Below are 27,828 nucleotides of genomic sequence, written 5' to 3' on the forward strand. Positions count from 1 at the left end.
AATGGTAACTCGTGCGCGTCAAAAATTAGATATCATCTGATAAAAAATACTTCATCGCATCGTGATTAATTTTTAATTTGTCTATTGCAAAGTAGAAACATTATTTTTGTTTTATAATTCATAAATAACAATGTAATAGAATTCTCGATAAATCTAGATGTTTGAAATTCTTGAATCTACAAAAATCATTATTGATACTTGTTATTTATATTGATATATTTTTTGTATATAAATATTATTTGGAATTATATTAATTTTTCAAATTTTTTCGCGTGGGAAATATTAAGAATTCGATCGCGCATTCTTATGCAATTTATGCTTCAATGCAATTTGAGATGCGGTATCAATGCAACGGATATAGCGAGTCCGCAAGGTCGTTCGATTCTTGACGATTTATTTGCCTGGCATCAAAGTTCAATGCGACTTTTAGCGGAGCGTGCATCGATTCCGTTATCATAATCTTGCATAATGCACGCGATTTTACCGCTGCAGGAGATCGAGGAGGAGGAAGACAGCGGGTGCGAAAGCGAAGGTCAGATCCTGACGCCACCGTCGAGTCCTGGGTCGGGTCAAGGTCATTCCAACTCTAGTCACTCGTCGAGTGGGAGTTCGATGCCCGACGTGCACAACCTCAACCTTCATGGCACGGGTGGCAGGAGCGCTATCGTCAGGGTTACTGCCGGCAACGCGCAAGGTGTCGCAAGGTAGGCTTCATAAATTCGCGAATCGTACTCCATGCTAGGCGAAACAAGCATCCGGTCGCTTTGACATTTCTTTTCACTGCTGCTATTTTCGTCGAATAAAAATTTAATTGACCCTAGAATTGAAAGAAGCAATGGTGAAATCACGAAAGACGGATGTGCCGTAGTTATGTCGGAAATTATCTTGATTGACTGTAACCGGAGTTATCTGATACAAAGTGGCCACGTACGCTTTCCGGATCGGTTTAAGCCATCTAGTTCTCGTTCCCGGCAATTTTCTACGGAGGAATTCCCAAATAAAAAAAGCTACGAGGGTTCGTTAAAAAAGTCCCGACATTGCAAAGTCGGGAAGTAGTTTCTGAAACATCGTAAGCTCTCGCTGCGCCGATCAAGAAGCGTAAAACAATTCGCTCCCGCAGTCCATCATTAGTCCGTCGCCGGAATTGCGCTCCTCGTGATTCACTCGCGTTTCTTTCCGAGCACGAGACGAGACTTTACGCCGATTACTCGTCATTCCACCGATCACGCTACTCCCTGGTTCGCGCGCGTTAAACTCGCCGAGGAAACGAACCGCGACACGCACAGCCCGTTGGAAACGGTTCGAAACGGGACCCGGCACGTCCGTCGTAGCGCGCAACGGACTACCAATTATTACCAGGCCAGTGCAGCCAATGAGAGGGAACAAATTGCGTTTTTTGCAGACTGATCTCCGTCACGGCGAACGGCTTCCCCGCGGTCGCCGGCACGCAACACGCACACGCGGGTGCGACCGCGGCCACAACCACCGTGGCCAACAGGCACCACGCGAGGAGCAACGAGCACAGTCCGCCCGACACGAAGCGCAGGATACACAAATGCCAGTTTCCCGGATGCAAGAAGGTGTACACCAAGAGCTCGCACCTCAAGGCCCATCAAAGGACGCACACGGGTGAGTGAATCGATGCAAACTGCATTGTATCAGCTGATTCGAAGCCGATTCGTATATCGAGTCCGTCGATGAATTAGCCGGTCGGGATCGCTACTGGTGCGAAATAATCCGATATTGTCGGTCGTGACACATCACGCGAACCGAAATAATCGTCGGAGTAGTCGAGTTGAGCTATTATTACGACGAGTTACACGCGTACAGTAATGAATATTGCTCGCCGAGAAACGTTTACAAGCACGTCAGCGCGAGTTGCGACAAATTTTTCAAACCGCCACGTGACACTTGTGGACTACAGGAACAACGGGCGCATAATTAATTATAGGTATCCCGAATTAGGGATGCTTCGTTATTCGATGCGTTCGCGAGATCATCTCGATAATGAAACCAAACAGACAAATGTAGCGCTTGTACATTCGCGCATTTATTTCTGACGGATCAAAACATCCGCTCGACATCACATACTCCTTTAATTGAATACGAGTATTTTTTTCCGCCCCATTGTATTCATAAATTCTCTCAAAAATCAAATATGACACTGTATTTAATGTATAACGTGTATATTAGAATTTTGTTTACTTTAAATTCATATCGATTTTTCTATTTCTATCTAACGTTTTTTTATGCAGCTTAACATGATTGAAAACTTTTGTAATCTACCGTAATAGCTTTCTCGTTTATCAATATGATACATGTATAAATTTAATAGCTTTAGTATAACTTATAACTTAATAAATATGTATCCAATTTCGAAAAAACCTACGAAAATGAAATAATTGCAAAATGATTTTGTTGAGAAATTAGTTACGTCAATCTATATCCAACTCTTATATTACTATAAATTCTATTTTTACTTATCATATTATATTATACTCATTGTCAAATATAATATTATATAATAATTTGCTACCTTTACTGGTTTGTGAAACGAGATGAATTTTTTTATCAATCGTTACAATTCTTTCCGACAAAATGGGGTGAAGTTCTGCTCCATTATAAAGAGAGATAATGTCCTTGCTACTTCCGTGATTCACTGTTGACGGTGCACGTTACTGTCCTCGAACGCGATATTAGCATGGTTCTCTCCTCCTTCCTCTTCGCGGTCGCTTGCGGTGAGTGATGGCAGGCAGAGAGATTGTAATTAACGAACTCTCCTGTTTTCCCCGTCTCTTTCGCCTTCCCTCTTCTTTGCACGGTCCTCATCCACCATCTCCTTTTCTTCCTCCTCTCTCGGTCGCTCTTTATCCACGCTTTTTGTCGCGTCACTCTCAAGCTCTACGGTTTCGTCAGTCGTACGTACGGTATATACTCTGCGGTACGTGTCCTCGCGCTTCTATGGGTTCCCTTGTGCGTGTAGCTTAGGCTACGGTCTCCATCCCCGTTTGCGGAGACGGCGAGGGTGAGAGCGAGGGAGATAATAAGGGATGGGTTGGCCGGGGACGCCTCCATCCTGCAGCGTAGCAGGTACGTCGGGATTGCTTCTCGCGGATCGTTAAGCAGAACTGCTAACTACGGGATTATGCATACTGCGGGACTCGTCCCGCAATTATGACTCTGTTATGAATTCGTCCTGACACAAGAATCTCTCTGTCGGCGAAACGGCTGCGCCAGACGACGGACGGCGGTTCTCGCCCTAGGACCTTCATCTCGACACATTTACGCGAAAAAGGTGCAAAAGCGTCCTCGGATATCGGTTGCATCGCGTTCCTTCTTTTTTCTTTTTTTCATCGCTTCAACGTGGTATTTCATACTGTCACGATGTAAGCATCGAATATATTTGCTTCGCGGTTGAAATGTCCTCTTCTGTATCGTGAATTTTCTTTCGAGATTCTTGTCTTTTTTTCTTATCGTATATGTCCATTGTAGTTATAGAACGATCGAAATGCAGTATTTATGAAAACTTGAATAAAATATGACGGACATATTTTCTTTTTTCATGTGGAAAAAATTAATTAAAATATTTTCTTTAAGGATACTTCCTTTGATTTTACATTATCTATTATTAGTAATTAATTTTTGTTGGATAACAATTTTTTAAACGCATATTTTTAAAATATATAAATGTCTATATTATTTTTTATATTATAAAAATATTTCAGCGGACTAGATTTTTTTCATATAGCGCAATTAATTATTCTTTTATATATTTATTTATATATTTATATATTTATTTTATATATTTATTTATATAAAAGAAATAAGTAAATCGAATTAAGACAGGATAAAAAAATTGGAAAATACGTTTCTGCCTCGCAAAGTAAAAGAAACAATTGCCATAATTGCTTCTGTACTTATTGATTATATCCATTCGCCGCATGAGAAGATTTCCGCCGTGATTTCGACGTTGAAAAAGTTGGACGAAATCCCCTTTCCGAGTTCGCCGCCGGGAGAAAAACACGACCGCGCCGAGAAACTTTGGGAAGCGAGGCTTTTCGCGGGGATGGAAATGACGGTAGACTTTGATCTCACTCGATGGAATCTAATTACCCTGCGGACAGGAACTTGCAGTAGCGGGATACGAAACGAAGCGTGTCGTCGATCGCGAGTCGACGACGACGGCGACGTGAAGGTTCGTTACGAAATCCATCGGCGAAGTTTCCCTTCGGAAGGATCTCCGAAGGAGAGATATCCCTATTTCTGCTTGATCTCGTCTCTTACGTTTGACGACAGACACGACACGTCTACATCTGCCGGATCACGTTATCCAAGACAATGGGCTTAGCACCGATTTCGCGATGCGATCCGATTAGACGACTCAACAGTCAGAATCATCGTCTACGTTTGCTAATTCTCTCTTAACGAACCGATTAAACGTCATCGTCAAAAGAAAGCTCGTTTCTCTTGCGATCAATCTGTCGCGATCGATTTTTCATTCCTTGAATGCGCAGAGTTCGTTTATAATGAACGAGTCGAAGAGAATCTTTGAATTATCCCTTGGATCTTGCTGATTTAGCACCTCGTAATAATTTTGCATTCTTGTGCAGGTTATATTTATTGCAAAACGTAATTTCCCATTGGTCATTTAAAATATATCATTCAAATCCGCGAGTTAAAGCTTATGAATCAGTTTGATATTTCAACAATAGAATATCCAAAGGCTTTGATCAACAAAAAAAAATGTTTAAAATTTATTTTAACTTTTCCACATGATCATTTTTTATACAGATGTCAAGGAACATATTATATATAAATTTTTGTGGATTTTTTTCAAGCAAAAGATTAAAATAGCTAAGAGACAATTGTTACTCATACGCGATCAGGAACAGAGCAAAAAAAAATGTGTGATTTACAAGGGTTAATTAAAACGTTTAACGGATTTTAGTCTTCTGTAAAGAGGCTAATTTGAGCGAAGCGCGGAAGTTCGCTTGCGGAACGGGCGCGATTTTTCACCGTCACTCACAGCGCAGCCAGATTCGCGTAGAATTTGTGTAACGCGCGATGAGAAGAGAGCTCCGTAATCACGTTAATTATAAATCGTAAAGGGAAATGGAAGGAGGCGGGGAGACTGGTTATAGAAATGATAATACCGGGGGGAAAAAATCCGCGGATAAACTCTTTATCGTGTCCCCGTGGTATCTTTACAAGAATAAAAATGGACTAATTCCTCCTTTTTTCTTTTCGTGCTTATCCTTCTCGCGTATTAGATTCGCGAACGGATCCTTTCTAGCGCTGGGAATCTCGCAGGGCTCCCATATCCGATTTTCCCACGGGGTGTCAAGGAATTATCGATCGCCGGCCCGCAGCCTCACATTGGCTGTGTATAACGGCAAGAGAAAAGAGGGATGGAAAGGTAGGAGAAGAGAGAGATTTCCAATTACAGGGACTTTCCGTTCTGGAATTCCATTCCGAACGTCATTGTTCTCGTGTCGCGCGCCGCGGACAGGATTTTGATCCTTCGACGATCGCGAGAGTCCGATCGCTTCCACCGAGACACTTAACAGTCCTTCACTTCGTTTCAGAAAGTGGATCGTCAACATATATACGGTGAAACTTAACAAAGAGAGTGATTTTATTCTTCTCTGGATTTAATCGACGATCGCGATTGCGTGTGATTACAGGAAATGAAATATTAGCATTCCTCGACTTACAAAAGCGCGAAAACGCTCATTCTAGAAAATCAAAATGTGCAGCGTCTATTTTTATAATTTTTACAACGAAAAAAAAAATATAGTTTTCAATAGGAACTACATCTCTAACGCATATCCTGGAGAAACTGCACTTTTGGTTTTATCGCGTTATTAAAGCTACGTTGTACGATATTCGAAAATCGAAAGGGGAATATAAATAATTCGAGGATGACGATGCACATCCTACGCATATATCGGCGTATATTTTTACGCGATTGAAAGCTTCACGTGTGTGCGAAGAATATACGCGGGGGAGGCGGTTACGATCGAGGAAAGAGAGGCGGTCGAGATTACGGAGATCAAAGTAGGTCAGCCAAAGTATAATAATTTAGCATGAGAGCGCTTTGGAGAAACGTACAGCTTTCTGCGATCTTAAATCAAATGAAGAATGGAACGAGCGTCGGCTCGGCTCCGGGGGAAGCTTATTTATCAACGTAAGCTCGCGACGATGAATCCGCGCTGTCGAAAACAGTCTGCTTATATACATTACTTCTGCATTTCCTTAGACGCGTCGGTGTATCCGCGAACAATAGGATTCGGGAGTATCTCGCGCCGGGGGTGAGATAGGTAAGGTGGGGGCGAGGAGGGGGGGAGCACGCGGTATAATCGAATTAACCATAAATCCAGCACATTTCCGCGCAAATGGATATCCGTGATTTATATTCGGTGAATGGTCTGCAGCGTGAAAGAAACGAGCGACGCGATCGCCCGGTTAAAACATGACGATGAAATAAGAAATAAATTTGCAAAACACAGAGCAACGGTCTTCTTAAGTCTCCGGTGTGTTTCCGGCACACGGGAAATACATCAGTTCCTTCCGCGATCGATTGTCTCATTCGCTCTCCATCGTTCCTCCCTCTCCTTCCCCTTGTTTCTTCCCTTTTTTTATTTTAGCGATATTTAAATTAAATTTAATAAACGTAAAGTATATTTATATGCAGAATACGCTTCTTAATGATAAATGTATTTACACTTTATTTATAAAAGCAATGGAAAATGCTCGGTTATTAAAATCTGGACGCGGTGATAAAATTATGATTATGACGTAAAATTTATCGTCCGAGTACACAGCAAATGAAAATGATAACCGCGACGTTATCGGAGAATACTAATGACACGTTAATGTATATATTGTCATTTGATATATTTATATCATCGAACGCGTTCCCTCGATTACGCAACTCGCGTAGTATTTTCGCTTATATAGACGAGCCCTTCTGTTATTTTTCGCGCCGTGGGAACCAACCGCGTCGCGACGGGTAATCCGAAATTTGTCGGTACATTGATTCGGGGAGACGAGCGTTCGCGGGGCCGGCACACATCGTTGGGTCCCCCTGTCTCCCTTCCCACCCCCTCCTCTGGTACTCCATTACTAAAAGTTTCTGGTCGCGGTGCATCGCGGATAATGCGATTCGTAAATAATGGCTCGGGAAACTGAACCCGGCGACCGCCCCCGCTCGCTTCCTCCCCCCTCCCTCCTCCTCCCTCCCATCTCCCTCTCACCCCTTCGTCGTCGTTGTCCTCGGCTGTCGCCATCGGTCGTCGACGTCGCGCTACCGCGAGCCAAGTGCATCTGCGCGATTGAACACGTCTTCTCTTACGTTGAAACCGCAAGCTCAAAGTCTCAGCTGCATCTCCCGACTTCCCTCCCCTCGCCTCCCCCGCGTCCTCCTTCCGTCCCTTGCGAGAGACCGCAGGCGCCTGTGGCTGCAGAGAGCGATCTCCCTTTCCCCGTTCCTCCCTCCCGTCCCGCATCTCGTCGATGTTAAATCTTAGATGTTGCCAGCATGCCGTGTGGTAACTCCGATGCGATACACGGCGGCTATTGATTTTCGCAGCTAGAGAATCGCGACCGGATCCTCGCGATTGCACCCTCGGATAAACTCGAGTTCAATCTAATTAATCCGCAGTTAATTATCCGACTGGAAAGTCGCTCGTTTTTATATACTTGGAGCGTACTCGATCGTCGAATCGAAGCAATCAATTACTTATCGCGGGCAATTCGCTATCAATGGCGCAATTTTTCGAAGAGCTCCGATATCGGGGAAGAATGGACGTTTGTTTTTTTCAAATTTATCTCTGGAAATTTGCTTATAATAGAAACTTTTTCACGAATCTCGATCGCCCATGCGCGTTATATTCGGATCGACAGAAAGAACATCAGTGTGTGCGGGGAAATTCTATTAAACGAAAATCAGATTATCGCAAACACGTGTAGCGCGTTTGTGATTTATTTTCGCGTTATATTCGGATTACTGAACATTTCAATGGAATTGGCAAGCTGCTTTCAACGATATTCCAGATAGGGCGTTCAATTAGACTCCGCCACAGTGGTAAACTGCAAGTTTGCATCGGCGCATCGCGCAGATTTTGCATTTATTTCCCCAATAATCTCGATCACTTACACATTTACTTATTACACATTTACAGAAGTTTGCATGGAGCATATTGTAATGCGTTTATCCCGAAACAGCCATGTGTTGTACGCACATACGTACGTTATACGGCACACATCGATTTGCACCTCGGGCATTGCTCGAAGCACATGATCGCGCCAAAGTTAGATCCGTCTGCCGCGACGCAGGGTGGGAAGAGGAAGAGGGGGTTGCAGGGGGAGAGGTTGTATACCGCAAACAATTGGGAACGTCGTCAAAGTTCTCACTTCGGTTGACAGCGTAACCGCACTTCACAACACGCGAAATGCGAATCGCATCCGGCAGTTTCGCGGCACGCGATGGAAATCTTCTATACATGCATCATACACAGAGAGAGAGATGCAGTTTTGAAAGAGGGAGACTCTAAAGAGCTCGAGCAACTTTCATGTAAAGCAGGCATCTCTCGATACTTTCGATATCTGTTATTCATGCGTCTCGTTTCTTTTTTTGCGTCGGCATCTGTGACATCTCCTGCGCGCGATGCGATGTTAATAATAAATCTACAAGTTTTTGTTGAATAATTCAGAAAGAATAAGACAAAAAAAGAAACGATGGTGTTAATTATGATTATTTTATTTTTGCAGATAATTCACACATGATTTAAAAAATAAAAAATAATCAATTTAAAAAAGCGTGCGATAAATATTAATAATAAATTTAAAAGTTTTTGTTGAATAATTCGAGAATGGAATAGGATGAAAAGAATCACTATAAATGATGATATTAATTACGATTATTTTAATCTTTGTACGTAATTTATGCGTGATTTCAAATATAATGGAAAACAATACATTTATTTAAAACATATGACAGTTCCTCGAATTTCCATTCTTCCTATTCTTTTATGTCAGTTACGTTTTGTTTCATGAACAATTGTATGCCCATTTTCACGATGCGACATTTCCGGAAATCTCTCATTTATCATTTCTATGGCGCGCTATCTCATGTAAAAGAACGTCGTCCGCAACATCCATCTGCTCGAAACTGAATAAAGCCATATCGCGTTTTATAACATTTCCTTCGAACCCCGTATCCTCGATCCTCGAGAGGGTTCTCGAATCGTTCCCTCTTCAAAGTGGAATGTCGAAAAAAATAAAATGCCATTCGTTCTTTCTGAATATGATAACTACATTTTTCGCGAATTGTTTCTCAATCAGTAGGATAGTCTCTGAGGTTTTAAATACGTTTGCGACAAGAAACTTTTCTCCACCAAGTATTTTTGGACCAGAAAATTTGAGAGGAATCTACCGCGCATTCTTCCCCGCGAAAAAATTGAGGGTGCATTCTTTTATATTCATAGCAAAACGACAGCTTTGTCTCGCTATTTTAAAAAATTTTACAAGTTACAGAATTTGCCCTGCTTGCCACTCGAGCGGATACTTTGACAACTATATTCGATGAAATTTCGCAAATTGCGCAAAACGACGCTCCGCGCCGTTAGAGACCGAGAGATTCACACGAGAAAGTCTTTGAATATGCAAGACAACGCCAAGCTATCAGAAAATCTCATCTCCTTCGCCGGCGGGGGCAATGAAAATCTTTTTGTGAATAAGGTACAAGCGTATCTTCTTCTTTATAGCGCGCGATATTTCTTGAAAGGAAATCCCTCTCTTTCTTGCTCCCACCGTTTTTCATTCCGGCAACCAGGGGGCTTCCGCCCTTGCCTTGTCTCGAGCGAGAAAAAAAGAAACCCGCCGCGCCGCCGAAATTCGGTATGCAAAAAAAGCAATGGGCGCAATACGTCTCGTAATTTGATACGCGTCACTAGGAGGAATTCTTCAGATTGCATGCGAAACGCGAGGTGCATAAAAGCGACTAATGTAAAGTACGAGTACTATGCTGGCGATGCCAGAAAATCGTATCTCTCTTCCCAGGGGGCATGAAGCAAAATCTTTTTGTAAAAGAGATACCTTGCATTTCCTCTTTTATAGCGCACGATATTTCTCCGAAGAAAGCGTTCCCCTTTCTTTCTTGCTTTCGCGATGACGATCGCGTCTCGTTCTAAAAAGATAAGTTTTCAACGTATATTTTTCTCTAAAACTAAAATTCCGAGAAAAGAAAATGGGAAATTTATTCGCTCAAAAGCCATTGTTTGCAAGATCGATGAAGCGCACATATCGACATGTTAATAATTTTGAATACGCAAGAATAGACGAGAAATGTACTCGTAATCTGGCAATTCCTGCAACGAGACTGTACTAGACTGAATCGCATTTATTTTGAAAAAAAAATTCATCATGTAATTTATTTTTATTCCTTTTGATCCCTGTAACGCAAAAAGTCAACTTTCCACAATCATCGATTTTCCATAATCGTTCAAAGCAACCAAGTTATTTCTCACGAATGCGAAAATCTCAAGGGTGGAATTCTGCGTTCTCTACGGCATCAATTCGAGCCGGAAGTAGATCGATCGCCGATCGTCGATCGTTTGCGAGTGTAACGGCACGTTTTGCATGTGCATACATATTCCTGAACCAAGTCACCGACGATAAGCATTGCGGCAAAGTAACGCTTGCCGCGACTCGGTGAGCTTTCCAGGATCCTTGAGGAAAAATTTCGAGTCGGCCGTCCCTCGAGCGATCCGTCACGCGGGTGCTCGCGATGGCCTCCGGTATTAGACGCGCGCTATTCGCCGAAACGTTTTCGCGCAAAATGTCCTCGGATGTAAAAGGCGGACTCTGGGCGGAATCCTCGCCCATAAATTCCGGTTGTCCTATCCCTCGGCGACATGACGGAAGGTACCCTATACATCCTCGCCGACGGCGGACTTAATAAAATGCAAAGACGACGAGCACACGTTGCCAGGACGGACTGACATATCGACGCAATACCGACCCGCCGCCCGGACCCCCGTCGCTGTAACGTCGTCGTCCTTGGCAGAGGGAGGACATAGAAAAATCGCCCTTCCGCCGGAAAGAACGCTCCGGCATACCGTATAAGGCGCGACAATGCTAACTTCGTTATTCACGAGGGCGCGAGCGTGCCGCGTTTTTAGCCTTAGGACGATTCGGTATTCCAGCTCGTTTACATGCAAAGGTAAAGCCTGATATTTTTACATGTTTTCTGACAGCCTTTTCCTTGCGAAATAACAGCTTATTGAGAAGAGAGCGGTAACGTGCTCGGGCTATTCAAGTGTTGGACTTCAAATTAATATTGCATATAAAGTTTGAAATTTTTATACACATGAAGCTTGTTATTTACAGAAAAACATTTTTTCAATCGTTACCAGTAATGGACACGAGTAACTGATTTCTAATCTAAATAGATTGATATTTTATATTGTGAATTATTCGCAATTAATAAAATTTAATTTAATATAAATATTAATTTAGAATTATTTTGATATCTCAATGATTATTGATTTTTAATTATCAAAGCCATTAAAGATATCAATCAAAGCTGTCATTTATATCTTATTTAGCGGATGAGTTTAGGAGAAAATTTAAAATAATAAATAGTTTTCGATTTAATTAAATTAATATTTTATATTATAAATTAATTGCAATTAATAAAATTTATATTGATACGCATAATAATTTTGCTTTGATATCTCAATGATTCAATCATCGAGGTTATTAAGAATGCCAAGCAGAGGTGCATTGTCATTTATATCTTGTCTAGCGGATGAGAAAGGGATGAAAAGAATGCGTCAGGGGTATTTTAACGGAGTTAAGTCGTCTTGTTTAATACCGCTCTATTACGCAAAAGCACTCGACAACGGCCGGGTCATTATGCGATAATAAAACGCGGATTACCGAAGCGTGCATTGTTCTCTATGCAATAACAATTTCGCTTAAATCGCATGCGAAATACACTCATCAAAACGAGGCGAAACGACCTCTTCGAGGGTCGATCGTAATTGCATTATGCCCCGTTTCAGTGGATTTCTGATATGTATGCTTCGTTGATCGAAACTGTAAGTTATTTTAACGCGATATTCATATAATAAACAATGTCTAATATATTATGCGTTTGCCGCAAAGTATAAAGTAATCGCATTAGTTTCGCAGGGCTCATGTATAACGCGTCATGCAAACGGCTGAAATCACAACGCGTCTAAATCTATTATTATTATGCCAGCGTAAATTAATGACTTAATATTTGACGCATGAGAATGTTTACCGACAAGCTTTACCGTGGTAGAGAATAGCCTTTGTAATAATAATATAAAAGATTATTTTATAAAACAATTTCTGTAATTTTTTTCTCGTGTCGTAATTCGAATATTCAAAAATTCATTCCTCCACTCGTACATAACAATTTAAACTATATGTATAAAAAAGTATCTTATATTTTCTATAGATAATTATTAAAAAAAATCAATTATTTAATATTTTAGTTACTTAATATATTTATTATTTAATATGATCTACTTTTTTAGGAGCTTTCTATCTTTATTTATTTTTCTCAAATTGAACAGGACATACCAGCAATATTCAAAGAACTGAAACGTGAAATTCGTATTCGCAAAATGAGGCCTGAATCAATATATTCGCAACGCGCAATTTTCTTCCTCTGTAGGAACGAATTTCCGCAAATTTATCTCCACACTATCGACGCAAAGAGGGAGGAAAGAAAGATAATTCTCGGAGGGTAAATGCGTCCTGATGCGCGCTTAAAAATATTTAGAACGGTGCTGGAACTAGAGGGTGCGAGGGTGGTTTTCCGTCGTTTAGCAACGTTCGTTGTCGGCGAAAGGGATGAGAAGGAGGATCGACGGTGGGACGGAAAGGGCGAACGGTGGGAGAGGAAGGGATGGGGAAAGAGAGAGGGGGAGGGAGGGGGTTAACGCGTTAAGCCGTCTTGTTTAATATGGCTTTATTACGTAGGTGGTAACGAACCGCCGGGAGGCCATTATGCGGCGATAAAATGCGCAATGCCCGCTGCACGTACATGTCGTTTCGCGTGCACCTCCGACACGGACAACCCCGTGCCGTGATGTGCTCATGCGCGTCGAATGGACCGGAGCCGGATGAGGCACGCGTTCGCGATAACGCCCGCGGTCATGTAAAGCGTTACGCCATGGTCGCCATGGCTACGCAAAATTCAATTCCGCCCGTGGAATCGAACATTAGGCGCGCACGTAGCCGCACGAGATTTTTAAAAAATTGCATTATCTCCGCGAGAGAGTACGAGCGTACGTAGCTCGCATTCGCGTTTGTTCTCTCCCCCCGGACTCTCGATGACCTCTCGATTGAAATCGTTAACCCTTCGTGCTATCGTACACTGACGATTGTAACTTTCGAGAATGCATTTTCAATGTGTAATGAAAATTCACAAAAATCTCGATGGTTCGTTGGAATAAAATTAATATAAAATTGCTAATTACATGACTTTAACAGCTAAGAAGGATAATAATGGCTAATGATAATTGTATCGTCTTTGCTTACTTACTCAAATGTGTGTAAATAATTATGATAAATACTTACATAGAGAACACACGGGAATTCAGTATGGATAAACACGCTGCACATGCACCGGGCATCGACGTCTCCTGAAACTTAGTGGAAGCGAGTATTCTTTTCTCGTCGCGGCGATCCAATAGTCGGTGGAGTCGGTGACAATTTTTCTCTTCGCCAACCAGGGCGCTTGTAATACATGCGCCACCCGGCACCCTTCCACTCCGTCGCGTTTATCCTTATCGCCCCTGGAATTTTCTTCCAACGCGAGTCCGCAATTCTCGCCCTCGCGAAGGGATCCGGGCACATTCGTGTCGCCATTTCTCTAACCGGCTGCGGAGGACAGAGTGGGCAGAGGAAGTGGTTGGGTATTCGGGGATGGTTCTCTCGAGACGCAAGGGTTGAGGGACGGATGAACGATGTGAAGTACGTCAAATACGTGTGCCGTATTTTCCGGAGAGTCGTGGCCTTCCGAAATGTTGGGTGTCGTTGGCGTGGGCGCCGGTAACAGCCAGTCGGGAGTGGATGCAAGTGGTGGAGAAGAAGGAGAATGGATTTGGTTATGCGTCACCACGTCTCGACTGGATTTGTCGTCGTCACCTCTCACCGGGGATGAGAAACTCTGTAGAAAAGAGAGGGTCCCCTCTCCTCCCCTCGAAACAACTTTGAGAGAGACCGAAATGATGTAAATTTTTTCCCGCTCGCTTCCTCCTCCTGAAACAGTTTAGCAAGAAAATGTCAGTTGCATTGCGACTATGCTAGGCATTGTGATTGTCGAAGAAAGGTATACATTCTGGGGAATTTGATAGCTCTTTTTATGAATATGGTTTTATAAATAGATAAGACTTATAATTATATATGTGATACTTGGAATAATTTTGCATTTATTGCTGATTGAGAGTATTACGTAAATAAAAATCTAGAGAAATTTTTTGAATTATTTATATATTTTTTATAAAATGTAACATCTGTCATGAGTAATATATCAACGATTGAGAAATAATATTATGTATATATTAACGAATGTGTAATCAGTATTGTTTTTATGTGAAATTTGATATATATTTTAATTCTTTCTTAATTAGCATATCGATCAAAAAAAGGTACCCTCGTCAAAACTGAAATTAACGCAATTTCGCGCGATGTAATCTGTTACATTTACTTCTCAGACGCGGCGCGTTATACGAATGAGAAAACACTACATTTAAATTACAATTGTGCCTTTTGCGCAAACTCGCAAACAGACATGGCAATGGTAAAAACAGCACTTTGTAGAAACGAGGATTCCGCCTCTTTTTCGGATTTATGAAAGCAGCGGGAGGGCGACGTGTTAAACGCTTCTCTCCGGGGTTTTATACACACATTTGTATTACTTTTATCTCGACGGCGGTGTTGTGAAATATACTCGCGCATCAGTTCCTAGATGCAGTCGGATATGCCCGACAAATTTCGTACCTTGACAAAAATAATAGAAGATCGTATTTCAGCGTGAACTCAAAGTACTTTAGAACCGACGTATCTAGATCGCGACAAGAGACACGTCTGCGCGGACACTCTGAAAATCTAAATCAACGAGACAAAGCCCTCTACGCGAGCCATAATTTTTCTCATTATCCCTTAAGATTTATTAAACAAAGATAATCTACTTTTTTGCTTATTAGAATAAGTCTACAAACCTTTTGTTACGCAAATGCTTTTCGAAACTTATCTTTCTATTTCGAGACACGACATGAACAGGGTAAAGTTGATTTAAATTGCTTTTCAATTGTAATTTGCAAGAATCTGATTGATGGACAAAAAATTGAGAGGAAATGCTACGATGTATGGGCAATCATTCGCCACTGCGAGTCGCGTTATGTCATGCTAGCCACCTTCTGTCTGAGGGGGTGCGATTTAGCGAGTACGGGGTTCGCAGTCGTTCGTTCCAGCGGTCTCCGATTCCACTCCCACCGCAAGCCGCTGCTTCTCTTTCCGCGCCGCAGACTCCCTCAGCTTGTTAATCTCGCTAACGTCGCGCCACAGGTGGTGACCTCGCATTGTCTCTTCTCCGCCGTAGCCTCATCAACGTCAGCCACCTTCCATATTACGGAATGGATTATTTACGGACTTAATAACGCGCGGTCTCTCCTTTAGCCCGACGTGCAGCAACGTCTGCCGTCTTAACGTGCGATTTTCCATAAAAGACTCTCATGTGTCAATTGATCAACAAATATATATTTCAGGGTCTCACGGTTTTTTTTTTTGAACCGCGTTTAATCGCCGCACGACAATCCCAGGAGATTATCTCGGATTCGCGAATGCGGGAATGGATTTGTTCGCGCAACATGTCACTGCTATTGTTGAACATGAATTCCTATCGTCCTGGCGCGCTTCGCAGTTAACGATGTTAGATACTACTCGTCTCCTTTGAGGGCCTGTTTAGGAGAATAATAACGTCCAATTCTCGTATCATCCCGCGGAAATCTATTGAATCACATTTGCTTTGCAAGCTTGCGCCTATCGCGTTACACGCTTACTATCCTGCGATCAAGGAAGGCACTCGGATCATAATATTGAACGAACGAGCTTTCTCAAGTAGAGAACCGATACTCCGCGGTTCCGCTTATCTCTGTGCAAATGGGCATTATCCAGCATTATGCTCTGCGCAAACTGCCGATTGACAATGGCTGTTTGTCGCAACTAAATACATGTGATTTATGGCAGATATGGTAACGTTTCACAGAATGATATACGATAATTGTTTTGGAATCAAAAATAATGTAATCCAAAGAGGATTTTACGTATTTGCCATAAATTATAAATTTATAAAACATAAATTTGAATATAGAATATTTTTTCTTAAAATTCAAAACGTATCTTAATTTTTCCAGTATCATTTTTTTATAATTTTAATTTTAATAGCTCTAATTAAATGATATTTTCGCACTTGTAATGTAAATATCAAGCTTAATACGCGCACACATATCGTTATTAAATTTTTGAGTCTTGTTAAAAATATAATAATAGTCATTCTATTTTTTATGATCGTCTTATTTGTTATATTTTACGCAAAATTATTTTATTAAAGATTCTGTAAAGATATTAAAAATTGCCTGTTATACTTATGATCGAAATTGCATCTGTTTACTTCCGCCTCATCTTGAATATGAAAGCATTTTCTACAAGAATTAGAAAATTAATTAAAAATTAAAAAATAAGAGCCAGTAAGGTACGGTAATTGGAGCGCAAGGAAGAATATTCTTTCTTTGAGGAAGAATATTCTTTCTTTTTAATTATTATTATTGGGGCCAATTTTTATTTTAATTCTGCAAAAATTACAATTTTATAGCGGACGCATACTCCAATTTCGTTATTTCCGCGCGACTGCCCGGAGGATTAAGCGTTCTACCAGATTCGTTGACGTGGTTTTTCTTCCCTCTGTTTCAGGAGAGAAGCCATACAAGTGCAGCTGGGTGGGTTGCGAGTGGCGATTTGCGCGTTCGGACGAATTGACGCGCCATTACCGCAAGCACACCGGAGCGAAACCGTTCAAATGTCGGCACTGCGACCGATGCTTCTCCCGCAGCGATCATCTAGCTCTCCACATGAAGAGACACGTGTAATCAATCGTTTCCGCGAACGGTTCCAACCGCGCGTCACCCGCAGTCGGGACTATCGGGACTTGTTTCTCGTGAAAATCGCGGAAATCTTTGACATCTACGCGAGGATTTATGCAATCTAGCATCTTCCGGGATCACCTAATAGCACGCTGCAAATAGAGAGAAAGAAATTGACCGTCGAATATCTAAACTTGACGAACAAACATCAAGAAAGTCTGCAAAGCTAACTGCAGTTGGGTGATCGCAACAAGACGTCAGACTCTATCATTGATGAAAATTGGTCCTCGAAAATTACTATTGAGGAAATCGATGATCCGCGAGACGCCGTTTAGAGGTAATTAAAGTTCAAGATCGTGTCTAAAACGAGCCATGGAAACAATTCGGAAGAAAATCTGACCAGCAATCGGCGTGCTTAAAAACGTCACCTTATCGAAGTCCAAAGAATCGCGTGTATAACGACGTTTTCAAAGTGCTAACGTATAAGAACGAAAGGTTAAAGAAACGAGCGATCAATGATGTTCATCTTTAAGGGCCAAAGGAATGGCACGAAGCTTCGGCCTCTCGAATTCCCGCGAATTTGAGGAGACCAAAGCATCGCGACGGCCAGCAACGATCCAACAAAGAGACTGCAATACAAGGGGAGGCCCTCGATGAAGGGAGTAGCTGAACAAAGAGTTGCCCGGGGAGTCTCGCGCGAGAGACGTCAATCACTGCCAATTCGTTACATTCTAAGATCAGCGCTACTGTCGAGGATTTCAAGCTGCGTCTTCACAAAATCGGGGGTCTTGGAAAACGAGAAAACGGGAAGCTGACCGGAGGGAGCCTAACAAACTTTCGCCGAGCCTCAAATCGTTGCCACAGCGCGCACTAGCGGACGGATACTCATTCGTGAATGAAAATTGTAATGTTAAATAAAAGATACGCTCCTACACCACAAATCGTTTGCCTTTTCCAAAACGATCGAGTCGACGATCGTCGCAGGATTGCGAGTGTCGCGTCGCGCGTACGCTAAAAACTATAGAGAAAAAAAACGTAGATTTCGCGAGGACAATAATGCAGAGACTGTCGGTGCCAAATGTTATTTCCTTTCTCTTGCTTTTCTCTTTCAGAAGCCCCGCGCGTAGCTACCCGCGGCTAAAATCAAGCGCGCACGCGACACTCGCGGGACTCGTCGGCGATCTCTCGAAATCGCACGCAGCGGAGAGTCGTGGCGGACGCGACGCGTGGTAATTGAATACGTGATTTCGACCAGTTTCGACGGCAACGGGATTTGCCGCGCCAGGTGCTAATCCTGAATTTACAGTGCGAATTACAACGTGGCTCGCCGCCGATTCTATCGCGCTACCATACAGTCCGCTTGCAACGAAGCTTACGAACGCGAGATCCAATTGTTTCGCTTAGAACTATAGCTTACAGCTGATTTGCATTAAATGCCGACTTCAGCTTTCAGGTAATTATAGTTATTTTTAGGTAATTATTGTTGACGCTTTTTATTTTTATAAGAAACGTAAGATATTTTTTCTCGAAATTTTTGCATGCTTTTATAGAAAGACCTTTTCGTTTATTTCGTAAATTTCCTTGGCTGCAACATTATGTGAAACATGCTCGAGTAGGGGAATCATTTGTCGAAACAATCATCATGAAGAACTTAGCGGAAAAAATACAAATATATATAAATATATATATTTTTTAATATTCTTGTCATATACTCATTGAAATCATGTAGATAAGAAAATATATACAGACAGTATAATCCACATGAGATTTTCGTGCATTTTTCACGCAGCCGAACGTTTCACGAGTGATTTCCTGTCTCGTGTATAATTGACAGTAGATTTTATCATTTTGTCAATTAAGAAATTAGTGGACTCTCAAGGAAATATTAAATTTTTAAGATTAAGAACCAATCGTGAATGGTAATGACGGTTTCAAGGAAAATTAATTTTTTATTGAAACTGATTAGTTGTTCACAGGATAAATTTTTTCAACTTCACCTTTCAATATTTTTCTCGCCTATGCTTTAGAAGAAAATCAAGAAGATTTATTAAAATAGAATCTCGATTTGAGATTTATCAGATTACTTGGTATTGCACCGGAAAAAATGTGTACAATTAATCAGTTTCAATGGAAAAATTAATTTTCCTTGAAATTACTCACTATCATCCTCATTGGCTCTTACCAGAGAAATTTACATTTATCCTTGTATTTATCATTTTATCGTTGTATCCGCGAGCGCGTTGTTCTACAAGATACGATCGTCAGCAGGAGATTGCTCGTCTCGCTCGTCATCGATTTGAAAGGTCCCGATATTACGATATTTACGATATATCTCGCGCAATCTAATATTTCGGCGACGATGTTGAAAGAGAAAAAACACGAAAAATATTGAGATCATTGCGACGTGCACTCATCAAAAAGAAAAAAAAGTAAAGAGAAGGAGATAACTTCAAGAAGACTAATTTTACCTGATGTAAGAGGCAAAATAGGGAAGATGAGAAATGAAAATAACTAAATTTTAAATGTTCAGTGGCCAAATAAATTAATTAATAACGCACGTAGAACCTAAAGATACCGTACCTACTGAGTAAGCCCGACTGACGGAGTGTCGGCACGGTTCGTGCGAATGCATGTGCATGCGAGTGTGGCTGTGTCATGTATGCGTGAGTCGTCGATGCGTGCGTGCATACGTATATTTGCGTGTAAAGGTTGTGTGTACGTGCGTGTGTATTTTTTTCCACGGATATTCCAAACCTGAAAGGCAAGGAATCCAAAGGAGGAGACGAGCAGGACACTAAGTTTGTATATCGTGCAATTTTTTCAATGTTTTATTATTTGTTACCATTGTTCACGATTAATTATAAATAAATAAATATATATATATATATATACATATATATATATATGTAGCACATTTACAATTTTAGGATATAACGGTCATGAAGCCAGACGTCTTTTTGATAGATATATTCGGATACCGTGGTCGTCGTCGCGTTCGCGACATCCCCCCTACCCCGGCCCCCCACCCCCGATCTTTTTTTCTGACGGGCAAGATGTAATTAAAAGTACACATAGTACAAGAAGAAAAGAAATTACCGCGCGTAAAAGATGCAAAGTCTCGTCTTTGACCTCGACGGCCTCTCGTTAAATTCCATACCGGCCGCTGGAGCAAAAATAACGGAAGATAATTGCCGTTACGGCGACTTGTTAGAGTCAGAGTCCACGCATGTATAATTTGCTCTCAGACTCGTGCACTTAGGTTCGTATTTAGGCGTAGTGGAAAAGGTACGGACGAGAATTGATACCGTGAAAGACAAGACTCTAACCGGAAAGATTTTTATCGTCGGAACGAGTGTTTCCAATCGAGGCGACCAACGAGCTCTGTAAATCATGTATATCGCTAAGCGAACGGTGCGAAATGTCGTTTTAAAACGAGATTGGAAATAAAGCCGCGTGCAATTGCGTGAGTAATTGACGAGAAACGAGAAGGCAGAAGCGCGAATACTTTGAATAAAAAAAGTAGTTAGACGTTTAGCTAGGTAGATGGATAGATAAATCGTTAGATAGGCACTTAGATAGACAGATAAATAGATTGACGAACGGAAATAGAGCGTGTGCGCCCAAGAGTGCTTGAGACGGATAGAGAGAGTATTATATATATATATGTAGGTAGATGGTTATATACATAGGTAGTATAAGTATCTAAGAAAACTCTAAGAAACCTTAGGAGAAGCAGTATCGTTGTACGCGGTACGATAACTGAACATAAGTGTTTTATGATACTTGCGTACAAGAAAAACAAGATGAATACTAAAGAATAAAAAAATAAAAGCATACATATATATATAAAATTAAGTGGTAATTAAAAAAAATTAAAAAACAGTACGATTATAATTGTATTATCGTGGTCTAAGATATTTTCAGTCATGTTGTATAGTAATTGTAAATTATACGATTTTAAAAAGGAAGAAAGAATGCGAGAAAGTAATAATTTGAAAGATAGAGAGAGAGAGAGAATGGAAGAGAAAATGATGGAGTAAACGTGAAAAATGTTGCGCGATTCGTGCTAGATTAGCTTTTATGTGAAAAAAAAATGAATCGAAAAAGAGATTATTGATGAAACGAATGAGCGACATCGGTCTCGAGTCTCGCAAAAATTTGTATAATAAACGTCCCCGGAGAATTGAACGCGGAGAATGAGCTGAACGGGAATGCGTACTGAGAAAGATATGTAAGGAGCTCCCTTTTAATAATAATGTTAATAATAAATAACAAATACTCGCGGTAACAGGGCACTGCGACGAGCGCGACGGTAGATGTAACCACGTAAATTTCGAAGCACTTATCCCCATAGGAGCGAAGGAGGAAAGAAAAGGAATTTGATGTTATTACTATATAAAGTTACGAGAAAGAAGAAGATTTGTCGCAATTCAAGACGTCTGCTATAGTTTTACTTATTGCGACAATTTCATGCATTTTCTTTCTTATTTAAACATTTTTCTTTTTTTTTTTTTACCCTTCCTACAGCTTTTCTACATGAGAAATATTTTTATTCCCATTTTATTTAAGAATTATATCTTCTTTTCTTCTATCGTTTCTTATATCAAAAATATATTATATTATATTGAATTATATTAAATTTCTCAGACATTTTTTTTCATTTACACGTGCATCGCAGACGTCATGTATTGCCAAATACGTATTCAAAATGCTACACTGATAACTGATAGAACTAATATTATTTTTGGGGAATTTCCTCGTTAGAAAAGAGTTAAATAGGTAATGAAAATGATTACTATTAATACTGATATAAGGATTTTATGAAAAAAAGACTTAAGAAGAGAACAGCGAGAAAGGGAGATAAAAGAAAGAAAGGTAGAGAAAAAAACTTGAGAAAGAAAGAAAAAGAGAGAAAGAGAAATAATGATGCAAGTGAGTAAATAGAAGCACAAGTGGCAATATGTGAATGAACTAGAATGAAAGTGTATGAGAAATAGAAGTGAATGAGAGTAAAAATACGAGAGAAAGAGAGACAAGACACGCGAGAGCGAAAGATTAACGGGAAAAGATAAAGATGATATAACTTATATTTTTAAAAAGTGACCTTTGGCATTTAAAGACTTGTAAAAATCGTGCAACGAGTTAAATAAACAAACAAAATCAAGGGCGCAGTATATTAAGAGGCGTCCGTCCTTTTCCGTGTCTCTATTTCATGTACATGATGCACACATACACATACATAATACAAACGCATACAACACAGTACTCGCTCGTTACGAAATACTCAGATACAGGTGCAACTTACAGTTAATTAATTCTGAGATACATTTTTTCTAAACTGCGATATATATACTGACATACCTATATTTCTAAAAGTTGTCTAACGCATGTACAGATACACAAGATAACACGAGGCCCGAAATAATGAACAAATCCATAGACGGTCGAATACACCCGTTCTAATCTAAATACGAAATTGAGGGAAAGCAGAGAGGAGCGGGGGAGGGAAGAGGGAGGGGGCAAGATAAATAGGAGATAATGAGAAAAGTCGAAAGTGGGAAGAGTAAAAGAGATACGTAAATGTGGATTCCTTTAAAAAAACATACATCTTACATAAGACACAGCCAATCAGTAGACACGCATTCCAATAGGCAGACGATTATCTCGGGGCCTACAAGAAGGAAAATGATTTCGGTCAACATACGATTCTCGTGCCTCGCTCGTGCGATCGTTTTCGATCATCGCGAAAATTGGATTTCCTCCTTTACGAATCGAGAATCCTGATATTTATAAAGACGATGAGAAAAAAATGGCGCGATTAATAACTGACGTCTTGTCGGGGGTGAAATTTTTTTTCGCGATGAGGTATCGAGCATCAAAGTGAAAACGGAAAAAAATGAGTCAACAGACAGTCATCGTACAGTCTCACTAATGTCATTCAACAACATTATTCATGGTAGGATAGCATTTTTAGGGATTTTATACAGGCATGCGACGGCGTTCTATGTTTTAGCCGAAATTTACTACTGATGATTATTAACGTTTCTTCGTGTATGTATGTAAATCGAGTGCGTGCATACGTAACACACGTGTAATAAAAAGTCAAGTGAACGATAAGGTGCGAACAGGCACGATAGGAATGATTTTTGAGAGAGTGACAGAGCAGAGAAAAAGAGAAATGGAGGAGGAAAAATTGCAGGGAAAGTGAGGAGCAAATGCAAGTCGGCAAAAATCATTTTTCCAGAATTCTGTACCTCGTTACGTATATACATTTCTATTTATATAACTGTGCATATTAACGTATTATGATAATGTGATTTCTTACATGTAATCCCGAACGCGGAGAAACGTGGACAAGAATGATTAAGGGAGTATTTTATATTACGAAACAAAACACACGAACAAAAAAAAAAGATGCGAGTGAAAGAAAGAGAAAGGGAGTACGAAAGAAAAATGAGTGTGAGATGTGAAGCGATAACAATTCTTATAATCGCAGCTTTTTTGCCATTCAAGTATAAAATTAAAATTAAGGAACGCGCTTGCACGGTTGTCGCTCTTTTCTCTCGGCGTCATTTCTTCTTCTTCTTCTTCCTGTTCTTCTTCTCGCCGTTATTTTTTCGATGCTTCAAAATGATAACCATCTATATCGTTTAGTATCGTTTACTTGTCTATCAGTATAAGGGATACAACAACGAAAGAAACATCATCAATAATTACTCTAATGAAAACCCGTGTACATTCAAGTATGTAATCATTATCAGTAAATGATCAGCTTTCCATGCGATGTCGCGCTCTTTGCTCTATGCGAATATTTCATTGTCATCCTCGAAAAGTCGAATGATCATCGATCATCTTGTTGAAAACGAGCATCGTTTTGCATTTCTTGGGGCTGTCCAAAACCGATGCAGGGACTTTCTTAATCGCTTCCCACCGCTCTTGAAAAATATTCGCTCTCATATCCCATATGGCACTGCGTAAACACGCTTCCCGTCACGAGTCGTTCGTACGTATCGATTGCAACGTGGGAGATGCGTCTACGTGGCTGTGCATAATATCGTGCACGCGCCAGGAGCTTAAATCTGTCTACCAAATACTCTACCCATCGAAAGAGATATATATATATATATATATATACATGATTATATGTTTTCTTAAAATTTAGTAACTTATTCCGTGCGCTACAAAGTATATAGATCTATCAGCGAAAGAAAGTCGATGGTCGCGCGCAAACATCGAGCAAAACGAGAATGAACGCGACACGTGTATTGTATACGATTCTAGAAACCTGACTGTTTTCGGCGACAAACTACGCAGAAACTACGTAAAAAAAAAGATTGAAAAAATACGTATAAGAGAAAGAGAGAGAAAGAAAGAGAAAGAGACATCTTTTCAAAGTTGAGACTAACCACTTGCCGCGACTACCAAAAGTCGAGACGCGCTGGTTTACTTCGAAGACTCGACGTTTTGTACAAGGTGTAGCGAGCTCGTATAACGAGCGTAGTAGGTGATCACATGTGATATTTGTGTATCGGCTATTATATAAAAATAAATAAATAAATATATATATATATGTAAATGTATATTAGAGTACTTTGTTAGGATATTATGGCTGGTAGTTAGAAAAAAAAAGATATAAAGGGGTGAGATGAGGAGAAAAAGGGAGAGAGAAGAAAGACGAAAGCGTCGAGCCCTGTCGAACGTTCCGCCGTAAATAAGCGAACGCCTCGTGGACGGAAGAGTGAAGGAAACATGGGGAATGATCAACTTTCCGCTCCCGCCTAATTACGCTATACGTAGGCCTATTTGCCGGTTTCGAAGAGCGGTTCATCAATTCGGATGAGGAAAAGTATAATTGACAAGACTGCAAAATGAAAGGAAAGTGCAACAAACGACAAGGATAGACACGAGCTTAAAAGGGAATCGGCACGCGATCGTCCGAATTTCCGAATTTTTCACGGGTTGCGTAGTCATAAATATTCGTTAAAGTTAATTCAAGTTCAATCGATTCTGTGGCGAGGGTTAAATGGGAAATTAACTGATTCTTTATTTCTTTCTAGAGAGACACGCGACTAAAAAAGGATGGAGAGTCTGCGTCGAATCCCAGTTGACTTTAACTAGTATTTATGGGAACCGTCCTATCAAATTCTCACAGGCAAAGCGCGCGAGACGCGCGATTTACTCCGACGAATTCTTCGCAAAGTCAGGATAATTGATCCTTGATCACGTGAAAGGAAGAAACGTGAACACGTAGATACCGCGCAGGATGCGACCATGTGCGAGGATCCCGAGAATAACGTCACTCAAGTCCAAAAAGACGGGTAGATTCGCGATGCATAGTGACTTGACTCTTTTACTCCTTTCTCTGCCTGCTTGCAGGATGAGTCGCTCTGCGACATTTTCACATCTGATGCGTATGCATATTGCGAGAATAAAAATCGTGTCATTCGAGGCGACGCCTCATATTCTGGCCATCTTTGGAATTTTCGCTTCCCTTCAGCCCCAGGATTGTCTATTGCTAAATTGACGAGTTTCATCCTTATCCACTATGCTCGATGCTGAATGACACCCCGTATTTAAAGTCGAAGGTCTTTGAAATGCGTACGAGCTCGTCCCGCGCGTACGTCAAGCGTCACTTTTTTTTTCTTTTTCTCTTTTTCGATTCCTTAGATTGCTTTCGCACTCGATGGAGAACAGGAAAGCGACGCGAAGGAGAGATTAGCAAGTGTTAGCGAAGCTTTGGTGCGATGGTTCGCGAAACTGTCTGGCGAGAGAGTTACACGCGACAAGATAGAGAGGAATGCGCGAATGCGAAAACGAGTGTGCGAATGAGAGTGCGAGCGTAAAAGATGTACAAAACGAAAGAGAACAACCAATTGTATGTAATTGCTTGCGTATATGTGTATATGTGTATGTATGCGCGCCAAATGTGTAGAAACTGCGTGACGCGAGAATCAAACTTTGTGCGATTTCTTAGTATATTCGCCAGAATTTTTATATAAATTATTTACTATATATATACACAGAGTCTTTATTACATATTATCTTTATATTAATGACGCTGCGGTTAATATTATTATTAATGTTAATTATATATATTATAATTATAATTATTAAGGTACGCATCTTGTTCTTTCTTTTCTATCGTCGATTGTACAAAAAGCAGAGGATGCCGTCTAAGTTTAAATGTTTAGCACGTAGATTATTTGTAGTGTTATCATGTATACATATTACGATTGATTGGTTAACTAATTATATTTTGTATAATTAAGCGTAGAGCGGAGGACGCTACGCGCCACATCGGCGAGCGTTCCTCTCTGCCTACAATTTGCGATTGAGTCTTTAATTCGATGTGTGCACGAATCGCTGAATAGTCGATGAAGCGCGCGCGCGGAGTGAGCGACGATCTTTTGACGCAAGAGATGGGATGGCGGTGATTTCGAGCGAAAAATAAATAAATAAATAAAAATAAAAACGCGCGCGCGAGGATGGACATTTTATTTTTATTATTTTCTCCAGAGGCCATCTTTCTTGGCGCGCGCGAAAATTTCCCACGTCTCGCGACTCGCAAGAGGATCGATTATAACGAATGTTACCCAAGACATCCCTCACTCGCGCGAGCGCGCTACGTTTCGTCGATTTATAATTGTTGTCCGCCTATAGAGATTTTTGCGTTATCGAAAAAACGCATGCTTTTTCTTCGGCTATCGGAGCGACCAGGCCGGCCGTGCGCTTTGTAAATAATTTATTAATAAACAAATTTCTCATCGTGCTTGAGTGAGCTTGCTTTCAAGAGTCCTCCTTAAGAGCGCTTGTGTTTGCGCTAAAGATGCCGGCGCATCATCCGGGATACATTTCGCGATCCGGATGAACGTTGTCGAATTGCACTCGATTCAACAAAAGAAAGAAAAAAGAAAAAAACTACGAATCCTCCGAACTATTTACAGCAGGTCGAGCTGCTTAAATTCGCGTCGCGTCGCGCAACCTCGCTCGAGGTTGCTTCAAACGAGGGTAAATTCGATGCTGGACGCGAAATTGCTCGAATCAAACCCGAGCTTTCCTATTATTAGACACGAATTAGCGTCAGGGCCGGCCCATCCGCTAATAAACGCATTCTTGATAGAGCGATTAATCTGTTTTTCATTTCACAAGCGCGATTAAAACGTGCAGAAAATATGCGTGCGTGACATGAAATATTTGATGTTTTGCACTGAACGTTGAGAAGGATGTTGCAGAGGAAATAAGCAGTGGAAATAAAATCGCTAAATTTCAATAAAAGCATTTGTTACTTTTCTGTGCTGTCGCCTCAGTTAGGAAAGTCATCGCCCTCACACTGATCCACGACGACCGTAGTCGTACCGAGTCTGCTAACTAATGTATACTAATTAACGCTATTACGCATTAGCTATCCTTTCACTCAAAGATATCGCTACCTTTCGATCCGTTTGCCTTGTAAATCGCGACGCGCAAAAATTGTCAGATGACTGCCCGCCTCGAAAATCGCGCGAAAATACCTGTATCCAAGCGGAGGAGGAGAAGAGATAACGGAAGCCAGGCCGCGAGTGAGTGTTTTAGATGAAAGAGAGGATGGAAGGAGAACGTTAACGACAGAGAGAGAGAAAAAAAATGTACGCGAGGGTGAAAACGG

General features: G+C 40.9%; 1 protein-coding gene across 8 annotated transcripts in view; it reads left to right on the top strand.

Moving 5' to 3' along the window:
* The window catches only part of LOC145967216 (Krueppel-like factor 6), a 325,474-nt gene extending 298,522 nt beyond the window's left edge, over positions 1-26,952 (top strand). For all 8 annotated transcript variants that reach the window (XM_083091877.1, XM_083091873.1, XM_083091876.1 and 5 more), the window contains 3 exons: positions 493-704; positions 1,403-1,629; positions 17,014-26,952. In XM_083091877.1, the coding sequence (XP_082948003.1) occupies positions 493-704; positions 1,403-1,629; positions 17,014-17,189 (615 nt within the window). In that variant the 3' untranslated portion in view covers positions 17,190-26,952. The remainder of the gene's footprint in view (positions 1-492; positions 705-1,402; positions 1,630-17,013) is intronic.
* Positions 26,953-27,828: the final 876 nt, after the last annotated feature.

This window comes from Camponotus vicinus, unplaced genomic scaffold (genome assembly GCF_025532165.1).
Source record: "Camponotus vicinus isolate PSW18456_S1 unplaced genomic scaffold, iyCamVici1.0 SCAF_2, whole genome shotgun sequence".
NCBI lineage: Eukaryota > Metazoa > Arthropoda > Insecta > Hymenoptera > Formicidae > Camponotus > Camponotus vicinus.